We start from the raw sequence: 12,313 nt of genomic DNA, 5'->3' as shown, positions 1-12,313 counted from the left end.
TTAAATTAGAAGTGCTAAAAGTTAAAATAGTCCTTTAAGCTCTAAAATACATTCCCTTAGGAATTCATCACTAAAGCCTCAAACATAATAAATCAGAATGTAAGAGGGAAGTAAAATAAGGGTTAGAATAATGGATCACAGAAACCCAAACACATGGGTACCATAAAGGTTTTATTTTAGAGGCCTCATTAAATGTTATTACTGTTTGTTGACAACTCACATTAAAATGCTATTATTATATCATCATAATGACTGCTTTCTTAAAAGCTATTTGGTTCCATGACAAATTGACACTTATAGCTTCCCCTTATCAACACGAATATTTCCCTTTTTGCTATTGCATTGACCCCTTCTCCTCATTCCCTCTTCATCTTTGCACAAGATAAAATTCAAAGGCACCATGGCAACTTACAGTTACCAGCTCAACCATTTTTAGCCCAATGACTCCCCAGTGAAAGCAGAGGGTACAGTGAAAAACAGAGGTGGGCAAGTACAGTTATCAGTATGCTCTCTGCCTCCAGATATACCTGGATTTAGGGGATAGAAAATATGTGACATAAAGAAGTAAAGTAACATTATACTAGTATATTCCAAAAGGGTATTATTTTATAATACAGACTATAGGAAGAGTATGAGATTTTTAAGATTCTCAAAAGACTGCTTTAGCTCCTTTCACAGCTAATAAACTTCTTCAATGTGTTTACTGTCCCTGGCAAGCCCCTGCCTTAATCCTCACTGTCTGGGTCTATTCCCCTATCAGATCTACCACGATGAGGCCACTTTTCTTTCCCTAAGTCCATCTATCTCTCACAAAAATCCAGTGACCCTCATGCTGTGCTTAGGGTTAATGCCTAACTTAGACCTCTTCTAAATCCAATATTAATTCCTTGACTTCCTCATCAATGCCACACCAAAAACTTTTCATAATCCCAGTACAATTTTTGACACTTATTGGAAAAAAGAACTTATAAAGAAATATGTTGACAATACCACTGATTTCTTGGCACTGATTCTATTTTCCTTCCATGCTCCTATTCTGACTTCCATGTAGTAAATTTGGATGTACCTTTAAGACTCTGTGGAGAATCTTCTAGTTGAAAGTTTATGACCAAACCCCCTCCTCCACCCTCTTGCCTTCATCCCCTCTTTTCATTCATTCAGGTAATAGGTGTTGACCATGTACTACAAAACAGGCTTGCACTGACCTAGGATCTGGAAATCAAGAGATGAGCAAAGCCACATGATTTTTAAATTCAAGGACCTTATAATCTAGCAAAGATGGACACACAACAGTCATTTACTATAAAGTATGTCAGAGAAGGCAATGGCAACCCACTCCAGGACTCTTGCCTGGAAAATCCCATGGACGGAGGAGCCTGGTAGGCTGCAGTCCATGGAGTCACTAAGAGTTGGACACGACTGAGCAACTTCACTTTCACTTTTCACTTTCATGCATTGAAGAAGGAAATGGCAACCCACTCCAGTGTTCTTGCCTGGAGAATCCCAGGGACGAGGGAGCCTGGTGGGCTGCTGTCTATGGGGTCGCACAGGGTCGGACACGACTGAAGCGCCTTAGCAGCAGCAGCAGCAGCATGTTACATGCTTATTCTTGGCATTCAAAGTATAAGTCCACTTAGATATTCTAAAGTCTAAAATTAAATGGGCTAAAAATCAATCTCACTGACGTCTTTCCTATTCCCCTCTTCTCAAGTATCACCTTTCTCCAAGTTTGCCATGATCATTAGTGATAAATAGTCCCAGTTCCCTACTTTCTGTCTCTGTGAACACATTTGCAATGTCTGAAAGTGTTAGTCGCTCAGTTGTGTCTGACTCTTTGTGATTCCATGGACTGTAGCCCACCAGGCTCGTCGTCCACTGAATTCTCCAGGCAAGAATACTGGAGTGGGTTGCCATTCCCTTCTCCAGGGGATCTTTCCAACCCAGGGACTGAACTTGGGTCTCCTGTATTGCAGGCAGGTTCTTTACCATCTAAGCCACCAAAGAAGCTCTGTGCAACATCTACCCTCTCACATACATGAAGTCGTATATGCACATTGGAACATGGTCCAGCTCATTCCTGGGTTACTATGACAGCAGCTTCTTCAATTTCCTCTATAGTCAAGATTTCCCTCTGATACAAATTTACCCTCTACTTCTGTAAATATGCCTTGACAGTATTTCCTTTCTGGAAATACTCAAGAAAGCATGCATCTGACTCTTTAGAGTCTAATGTACAATTCTGTAGGAGATACTAGTTGTCTTTTGAAACTAACTTCTATCTTTTGGCTTATTTATCAGTAATTTCAGCTTGACATTTAAATGACCCAATACTTTCATCTAATGAATACTAATAAACAAGGTATCAGGGCTGACTGAGCAAACATGATGACTGTCCTCATTGGTGAATGGACAACTTTGTGAGAGTTTAAATGTTACTTTCTATGTCTAGTTTAAAAACTACAGATCGCAGTATAGCTATAGAAGGTTAAAAATCATCTTGTTAAATTTTAATTTCCCTTGTCTTCCTCAAAATCAATCATGACTTCCTTTGCCTTTAAATTTTTTCCAGCTGCATTTCTGTACTTTGGCCAACATGGGTGAACCAGCCTAAACCTGTCAAAGTACAGCTTCTTGAAGGTAGGTCTGTATCAGAGAGAAAAAGAAGGAGGAGGAGCTAACAATAATGATATCTATTACTTCCACATGCTTCCACTCATTTTTAAAGTGCTACCTAGAACTTTGGGAAAGTTATACACACAATGCCATATTTAAAATGGATAACCAACAAAAACCTACTGTACAGCACGTGGAATTGCTCAGTGTTATGTGCTCACAGCCCTGGATGGGAGGGGTGTTTGGGGAAGAATGGATACATGTATACGCATGGCAGAGTCCCCTCACTGTATACCTGAAACTATCACAGCATTGTTAATTGGCTGTACCCCAATCAAAAACGTTTTCAGTGTTAAAAAAATAAAAACTAAAAGAAAAATAAATAAATAAAGGTGCTACTTAGATAAAACATAGGAATATCTGGGTGACTTTTAAGAAGGTAAGGGGCATCACAGTGTATGAAATCAATAATACAACTTTTTAAAATCACAGAAACACTTTGAATTACTTAGAAAGAGACCTTAAAATGATCCTCTGTTATCAAAACTGAAAAGATACATGGAGAACATGGAGCCCCTCTCCCATATTTTAAGTTATTCAGGCAGTGGTCCATAAATCTCTCAAGCTTTTAAGAGGCAAAAATGACTGGGTCTCTAAACTGAAATTGGCTGGATGTTTATCTAGGCACTGAAAATACTGCAGAGTGAACCAGGCCCTCCTGCAGAGCTAAGGTTTCAAGAGCATTTGTATAAAACTTTCCTTCCAAGAAAAGGCTCTGATGTTATACTTGGCCAGGGTAAAACCAACTCGTAACACAGAAAGTTCTAGGTTGTTTTTCTTTTATTTCATTTCTTTCTTCCCCATGCCTTCTGACCCTCTCTCTAAGTCACCAAATCTTTAAAAAGCAGCAACATTAAAGACTGGCATCAAGGGATTCCAAGTTTCAAAGTGTCCATGAAATGATATTTCTTATTACAGAAAAACTTTGTAAACTAGACTCGAGATCCACACATAACAAAATAGATAGCAGAGAAGGATATCAGGGCTGGCAGGGAAAAAATATTTCTCCAAAGTCGTATGAATTTGGCATTAATAGGAAGCCAAGTCTGGACCACAGAGATAAGCATCTTTTGTCAGCACATTTCCTAGCTGATTTTTGTCTAGATAAAGCTCCATTTAAAAGACAGTTGCCTGTATACAATTCCTGGGTTGTCAAAGTGTTGAATTTGATCCAGCTAATGAATAAAAAGATAACCTTACAAAAACTTTCAATTATAAAGTCATTTTCTGATGACCACTTTTTAAAATTCACGTAAGGAGTAGAGCTCGAAGTAGCAATGCAAGGAAATAGAATGGCTAGGAATGAGGATGGAATACATTATAAACATGTTGTCTTCTGAAAAATACTCAATGTTTAATTTAAACTGCCAAGACTGCTAGTCTTTGCTTCCCTGAATCTGATTTTTTGGTTAATTTCAATGAGCGAAAACCATTTTCCTAAGCAATTAGAAAATTAGATTATTGTCAGTCTCTTTAACCACATCTCCCATTTAAAGAAAGATACCTTTGTAATTCCTTTCCATTCATGGCTGAAGTTTTACTTGAAATATATTTTAAATATGGTGGCACTGTATTCTTTTTTTTTTTCCTTCAAGTTTTAGAGTTTAGAAAAATACTTCCAAAGCAAATTTCATTTATTCATTTTCACAGAAATGTATTAAGGTCTGACTCAATGCCACACCCTGAGGAGAGAGGCCAGAAGAAAGCCATGGTTCCATCCTAGCTTTCTTGGACTCATGGTCTTGGGAGAGCCAATCAAAAGAACAAAAAATTCATAGGAGAGTGATAACTGATGGAACAGGGGCATGTACAAGATTCAAGGAGAATGGAGAGCAGAAGAAATCAGTTAACTCTGCCCCAGTGAGGTCAGGGAGGGCTGAACAAGAGGCTATGCTGTTTCAACAAGTCTGTTCTTCTGTCCTTCAGAATCTCTTCTTTCCAACATTTAAAGTGCAGGTACATGCTGATGCGGGAGGGAGCCCTGAAATGGGGGGCCAACGACACCCCACTCTCCATAACCTCACTCTACCTCCCCAAGCCACTGTGTCCTCCCCTCCTGACCAGGAACACACACTTACTGCTCTCTTTTGCAAAGGATTGCTACAGGAATCAAGAGATAATGTTGCTGAAAGCACAACCTAATTTCAAGGAATTCACGTTGAGAACAGCATTGTTTTTATAGCAAAAAAGGCTATAATATCAGAGAAGCAAAGCAATTTGAAAGTAGAAAAGAAAAGCCCACCATAAATCCAGAATGAATTTAAAAATTTTAAGTATAAAAAATATCTGCAAAACCCAGTATCTTCAGATTTAAAGTTGCCTCCCAAGAACTTTTTTTTTGTAATTGGAAATATAGTTGAGTTACAGTGTTGCATTAGTTTTAGTACAGCAAAGTCATTCAGTTTTATATGTATTTACGTGCATGTGTGGGGGTGCTCAATCTCTCAGTCAAGTCCGACTGCGATTCTGTGGACTACAGACCTCCAGACTTCTCTGTCTACGGGTTTCTCCAGGCAAGAATACTGGAGTAGATTGTCATTTCCTTCTCCAGGGGCTCTTCCTGAGAGAGGGATTGAACTCTCATCTCCTGCACTGGCAGGAGAATTCTTTACCACTGCCCTACCTGGGAGGTCCATGTATATATATACATACATATTTTTTTTTATTTTTCAGATACGTTTCCATTACAGGTTACTAGAAGATATTGAATATAGTTCCTTGCACTATATAGTATATTCCTATTGTTTACCTATTTTATATATAGTAATGTGTATATGTTAATCCCATACTCCTACTTTATCCCTCTCCTCTTTCCCCTTCGGTAACCATAAATTTGTTTTCCATCTCTATAAGACTGTTTCTGTTTTGTAAATACATTCATTTGTATTACTTTTTAGATTCTACATACAAGTAATATCATATAATATTTGTCTTTTTCTGTCTGACTTACTTCCCTTAGTATAATAATCTCTAGGTTCACCCATGTTGCTGCAAATGGCAATATTTCACTCTTTTATGGGTAAATAATACTCCATTTCTCTAGAACTTTTATCTTGGAGAGACAAAATACAGTAATATTTTCCAATGCATTTAAAACCTGACACTTATATTTATTACCTGCCACCACCAAAGGAGAGTACTTCCTAACACATCCGGATTACCTTGGCTTTCTCTTCTACACTCATTTCTCTCTCTCTCTTTCTTTTTTTCTAAGCAATTCATGCCACTGATAAATACAGGCAAAAAGAGGCTTCATCCTTCTTTTTGTGTTTTCTTGAGTAGTTCTTACTACTCATTTTTTCTCGGCTTTATGCCCTTATGTAAGAAAAAAGGATTCAAAAGTACATCAAGAAGAACTTGGGTCCCCAAACGGTTCTTGCCTGAAATAAATAGACAACATCATTCTGGTATTCAATCTGTGAGACTTTCATTCCAAACATCCTCATTCGACAGACTAAGGGCTCTCCTATGCTCTTCAGTTTAAGGCAGTAACTCCCTCCAGGTACTGATTGACTTCAAAAGGAAAGGACGTAACTTCAGAGTGGGGAGACCCAGTGGTATCTGCTGGGTCTCAACCACATAATCAAGGTCACCATTAAGAAGAGATATCAACATCACACATTCTAATGTGATCCTCTAAAAAGAGCACAACATTACTTCTCTGACATTCTTGCCAAAAATGCATAACCTTGATTTAAGGGAAATATCAAACAAACCCAAACTGAGGGACATTCTACAAAATAACTGACCAGTATTCTTCAAAACTGTCAGTCATGAAAGACAAGGAAAAACTGAGGAACGATCATATTGGAAGACACTAAGGAGACATGATAACTAAATGCAGTCTCGAGTCCTTAACCAGAGAAAAACTGGTGAAATCAATTAATGGTGATAAGTCTTATAGCACTGTTAATTTCCTAGTTTTGATAATACTGTTATTATGCAAAATGTTATCATTAAGGAAGTCGGTTGAAGGTCATTTGGAACATTTTGTACTTTTTTTTTTTTTTTTAATTTTCTATAAGTCTACCATGATTTCAAAATAAAAGTTCTTAAAAACTCAAGTGACTCATCCTGGATTTTGTTCTTATTTTCTAGCTTTCACAAAGACTCTCTGAAATTATTTTAGACCATTCTTCCCAGGAATCTAGACCTGTAAGATAAATATATGAATTCCAAATATCTCTTCATTCTCAGTAACAGCAGAACGAAAGATGCCAATACATTTATAAACCATTTCACAAATACAAAGAGAGGAAAAATAAGTTAACAAATTAATAATGATGATTCTTGATTTAACACTACGTTTAATAGTGGAAAAGTCAAGGCTATTCATTTTTGGTTAGAAGACTGGAAAGAGAATTGTAAATCTGCAGATGTGTTTTTATTACTATTCAACGGCTAGGGATGGTGGGGGGCTCTCCTGCTCCCTCCTCACACCAGGTCCACCTCTGCCTGCCCCTTTGTTACCTTCCTCCTAAGGACAGCAGGAACCAACTGAACGAGTTGATCCCAGAGACACGTACTACAGCAAGATTACGAGTGAGCAGGCTTACTCTGCCCAAGAGGCATGGACCCAAGCACCCCATTTTCTCTTACATTTCTGCTTCAGACCCAGTCATGTAGCAATCAGTATATTTTGCCTCTTTCCCTTCTCCTGAACACCTAGTTGAGGAGAGAAGGTTCAGGAAAGATACTAGGAACTCTAGTTAGGTCTTAAAAACAATGGAGCCCAGAAGAGGGGTTTTAACATGTCACCTTGACTTCTCTCAACTAGGGGTTCTCTTGTACAACGCCTATGATCCCGCTGGGGAGAAAATGTCATTTTTATATAGAATTTAGGCCCTCAGACCACCATATATATAATACTATCAAAAATCACACTCACGCTTTAACACAAAGAACTAAAGGAAACAACTTTGCAATAAGCTCAAAGCATAGAAAAATATCTGCAGAAAACCAAGTGGTTTGAGCTTGGGAAGCACAATCTGAATTACCTTCTTAATGAATGCCACTGAAAACGTATCCCAGGACACTATTCCATGGTCCATCAGCTCCACAAAGGCCGTCAGGGTGAAGGACAGCATGTCTCCAAAGCTGGAAAACACAAGGAGGCGTGAGCGTGATAGGCCAGGAGTTCCGCACAAGGAGAGACGGGACTGAGAGAGCTTTAGAGGGATGAGTACAAGCAGAACTGGACAAGATCACTGGGATAAGCAGCTGGGCCACAGACAACGTCCTTACACACGTGGCTCAGTAGGAAGGAGGCAGGTAGCTTCACAGTGAGAAGCCTGGGCCTCTGGGGGACAGACCTGGATTCACAGTCTCACTCAGGTGAGCTGTGTTGCCCCTGAGCGGGTCCCTAAGATTCTCTAAGCCACCGTCTTCTCCACTGAAAAACTGGATAGTGAAATCTGTTCCATCACAGGGCTGCTGGTAGAGCACTGAATAAAGTTCAGCATACAAGCATTCAGAAAATGATAGCTTAAAAAAGCTCCTCAGCAAACAAATATTAGGATGAGGGCAACATGCTTCTCTTATTATCTCTGGGTATCCAACAGGGAAGGTTATAAATAAGTCTATTAAAAGTATGAGCACTTTGCAAAAGATTCATGTGGCCCATAAATACCTAGGGGTGTGTGTGTGTGTGTTTGTGTGTGTGTGTGTGTTTGGTGAGTGCATTTACACACATACACACACTCACAGATACAAACATATATGTAAGTAAGCATATTAATTTCTATGTTACACTGTCCAGCATTTTAACTTTAGTTAACAGGCTTTATAGAATATCTTTCTAGAATATTATAGATAATAACGATTTGCTGGCCATTGACTTGCTGTGATTCAGAAGCTGTAGGAAGTGTCTCATGAATGAGTTAGAAATTTAAACAGATCAGGCAAACTCAGGTAAAAGAATTGCCTTCTATAATAGCTCCACCCACACCCCTTACCAGACAACAACCTGGTTTCTAGTGCTTACAAAACAACTTTGAGAATCTTTTACAGAAACTCACCTCTACTGTAAATTATCACCATAATAGTATTAACTTAAAACCCTCAAGGTAAGTTTTGTCTCTTCGGGTATATTAAATTACATCCATCAGAATCTCCATACTGTATACAACCATATTGATTCATATGCTTGACTTTTTAAAAATAAATTTAGTAGTTCCGATTTTTAATCTGTAGACTCCTATATATCATGACTGCTACTTTACAGAGTTTCATAAAGTGTTTAGATGGAGTCTTCCCATTCATTTTCAATGAACAGAATAGAAAACTGGCTCCTATTTCTTTTAAAACACCTTTGCAGTCCCCCTTCTTCCCAGTGTTCTCAGCCTGGCCTCCATGGAGGACCTTGGAAATCTTGCATCATCTCAGAAGCTGTGATGCTGAAAATAAATCTACAAAAGAGGAAGTGAATCTCAGGCAAGGACTGTAATCCAAAGGCACCAGACACAACAGAGGGGATGAGATGTGCTGGATGGAAATGGTTCAGTGGGTGGTTTCTGGAGTCAGACAGCAGAGGTGGACAGCTGTAAGTGGACAAGTCACTGACACAGTCTGTGCGCAAGTTTCCTCATTTTTTAAAACAGAGGATGACAATGATGCGGCTAGTGGCGGTGATACTTTACTCAAAGGATTCCTGGGGAGATAAAAGGAGTTACCACACGTACAGCCCTCTGAACAGTGTATAACACACGGAAGGCAGCATATGAATATTAGTTATCATCATTATGCAAAGAGGTATTTTAAAAAGGTACACGAAGCTCATGATTTTCAAATGTCTGTCTTCACTGTGAGAAGAATTCTCTGTCCTTGGAACCAGAAAAAAAAAAAATTCAAGGAAAGCCAAACCTTTCAAATCAGATTAAAAAAGCAGCATATATTTTTAAAAGACTTTTCTGAGTCACAGACAAGCAATCCCCATCTTACAGGTTCCCCCTAGGTGGCATCAGAGAATCATGCCCCAAAAAGAAATTCCAAACCAGAAAACTCAAGCTTACTTTAAGAAAACAAAAAAAGTAGATAGTCAGGTGGAAAATGGACTAAAAGGACAAGTAAGAAAGGTTATAGAAAAATTCCAGAATGACTCTTCTACAATGAGTCATAAGAAAATCTAAACACTAGCTTGCAAAAAAAAAAAGGAAATTTCTTCAGGAAAATAAGAAAGCCAGGAAATAAAAACAATTAGTAAGATTTATTAACAGATTATTAGATATTAGTATCACTGTGAAAACATTACATAATTATGTATAGAATTTTTAGTGAACAATATTATGTAATTTATTACTTTGTTGTATTATTAGTGGTAAACAATATTAACTAACTTCCCTTGTGGCTCAGACAGTAAAGTATCTGCCTGCAGTTCAATGCCTGGGTCAGGAAGAGCCCCTGGAGAAGGACATGACAACTCACTCCAGTATACTTTCCCCAAGAATCCCTATGGAGAGAGGAGCCTGGTGGGCTACAGTCCAAGGGGTCACAAAGAGTCGGACGTGACTGAGCAACTAACACACACACACAAACAATATTAACAAGTTTTTTACTCAAAAAAAGGGGAAAAAAAAAACACTAAGTGATAATGAACCTGGAGTCGGAAATGGCAAGTGCTCCAGTATTCTTTCCTGGAAAATTCCATGGACAGGGGAGCCTGGCGGGCTACAGTTCACGGGTTTGCAAAGCATCAGACATGACTGAGCACACACATACATACACAACTGATAATGAATGGTTTGCATTTCTTTACACCTGGCCTGCTGAAAGATCTCAATTGCTAAAAAATGTACATGACATTGGAGGATGGCATTCATAGGTTCCATGCAGTGTAAAAACATTGCCTTGGTGTTGTCACTAAGAGAAAAGCAATGGAAACAGAAAAAGGAGTAACACATGGCTAGAAACAAGCTCTTCTTTACATTCCCTATATCTTGGACTAAAGACAGTATCAGTCCTCATTAACTGCTTTAAAAGCAAAAGATAAATTGTACTTATGCGCTCTAATTATCTGAAGGCAACAGAACTCTGTTCCTCCCTCAATGGACTCATAATCCAAATGGCCTCAGTGACATCTTGGGATACTCCCTCTTGCTCAAATGCCCCAGAACTCTGCCTACAGATTCCTCAGACAGGCTCCCAGGACCTGGGGCAAAAGATGCAGAAAAAGAGAAACAGTATTGTTTGGTTTCCAAATCTCCAAGCTGCTTTGGGGAACTAGTGTTTCAATCTCCATGGTTGGAATTGGAGCACTGTTTCTGAGACTGCCCCTAGGGCTTTCTGTGCTTGGCAATCACCAGTTAGTGTCAATGGTTGAGAAGTGAGAGAAGTTTCTTTACATCACACACCAACGTGTCCAGAGCAAGGATCACTCTCTTGATCCAAAAAAGTTTTATATAAATGTTATATCATGCGTGCTCAGTCACTCAGGAGTGTCCTACTCTTTGTGACCTTGCCAGGCTCCTCTGTCTGTGGGATTATCCAGGTAAGAATACTGGAGCGGGTTGCTATTTCCTTAATGTATACTTATATAATTATTATCTAATAACACTTTCTGTACTTGTGAAAGTGAAAGTGTTAGTCACTCAGTCGTCTTTGACTCTTTGCGACCCCATGGAGTATAGCCTGCTAGGCTTCTCTGTCCATGGAATTCTCCAGGCAAGAATATTAGAGTGGGATGCTGTCCCTTTTCGAGGGGATCGAACCCATGTCTCTTGTATCTCCTGCCCTGGCAGGAGGATTCTTTACTATCTGAGTCACATGTATAATTATAAGCGGGCTCTCCCAGCGGCTCAGCTGTAAAAAATCCACTTATAATGCAGGAGACACAGAAGATGTGGATTCGATCCCTGAGTCAGGATGATCTCCTGGAGGAGGAATTGGCAACCCACTCCAGTATTCTTGCCTTGAAAATTCCATGGACAGAGGAGCCTGGTGGGTTAGTGTCCATAGGGTTGCAAAGAGTTGGACACGACGAAACGACTGAGCACACACACATGTAATTATAAACTCTACAGATTAATGTTATTAGACATACATATGCTATATATTCATATGTATGTATATGTATAATATATAAAATATGTTATTAGATATATTTTATATATTATACACATTATATATGATATGATATCTTGTATATATAATGTATATCTTATATACTGTGTACATATATAACATACTTTATCTATTATATGATATATACATATATATTATTATATAGAATATGTATATAATATATTATATTATATATACTATATATATGACATATATAATTCATTATAACTGGTTGCTGGATGGCATACTACCTTTCCATGGGAGACATTTTTCAAAATTCAACTTTAAATCCTCAGTTGCAAGGAAAAGATGGCAGTGCTAAAATGTTATTACCTTCCAAATCAAGGGACTCACTCACCTCATCTCAATTGAGGCAGCTACAAAAGCTCTTATTGAACCCTGACACAGATGTTTATTTCCACTGCTAGAGGAGTGATTCAGGTTCCAAAGAGGACAGGCAAGAGCCAAGATCCTGTCTCTGAAATCAGTGCTGGGGGCAGAAGATCAAGGCTAAAAGGATTATAGATATAAAGCAACCACATGGCACATGCGTGGAGCATTTTTATTTGTTTAGTTTATTTGT

General features: G+C 38.6%; 1 protein-coding gene across 5 annotated transcripts in view; it reads right to left on the bottom strand.

The window, feature by feature from the left end:
• The window catches only part of ELMO1 (engulfment and cell motility 1), a 581,836-nt gene that overhangs the window by 358,902 nt on the left and 210,621 nt on the right, over positions 1-12,313 (bottom strand). For all 5 annotated transcript variants that reach the window (XM_070787263.1, XM_019958763.2, XM_019958762.2 and 2 more), the window contains one exon: positions 7,671-7,770. In XM_070787263.1, the coding sequence (XP_070643364.1) occupies positions 7,671-7,770 (100 nt within the window). The remainder of the gene's footprint in view (positions 1-7,670; positions 7,771-12,313) is intronic.

This window comes from Bos indicus, chromosome 4, assembly GCF_029378745.1.
Source record: "Bos indicus isolate NIAB-ARS_2022 breed Sahiwal x Tharparkar chromosome 4, NIAB-ARS_B.indTharparkar_mat_pri_1.0, whole genome shotgun sequence".
In the NCBI taxonomy this organism is placed as follows: Eukaryota; Metazoa; Chordata; class Mammalia; order Artiodactyla; family Bovidae; genus Bos; species Bos indicus.
Note: the sequence above shows the minus strand (reverse complement) of the source record. Positions and strands in the feature narration are given on the sequence as shown.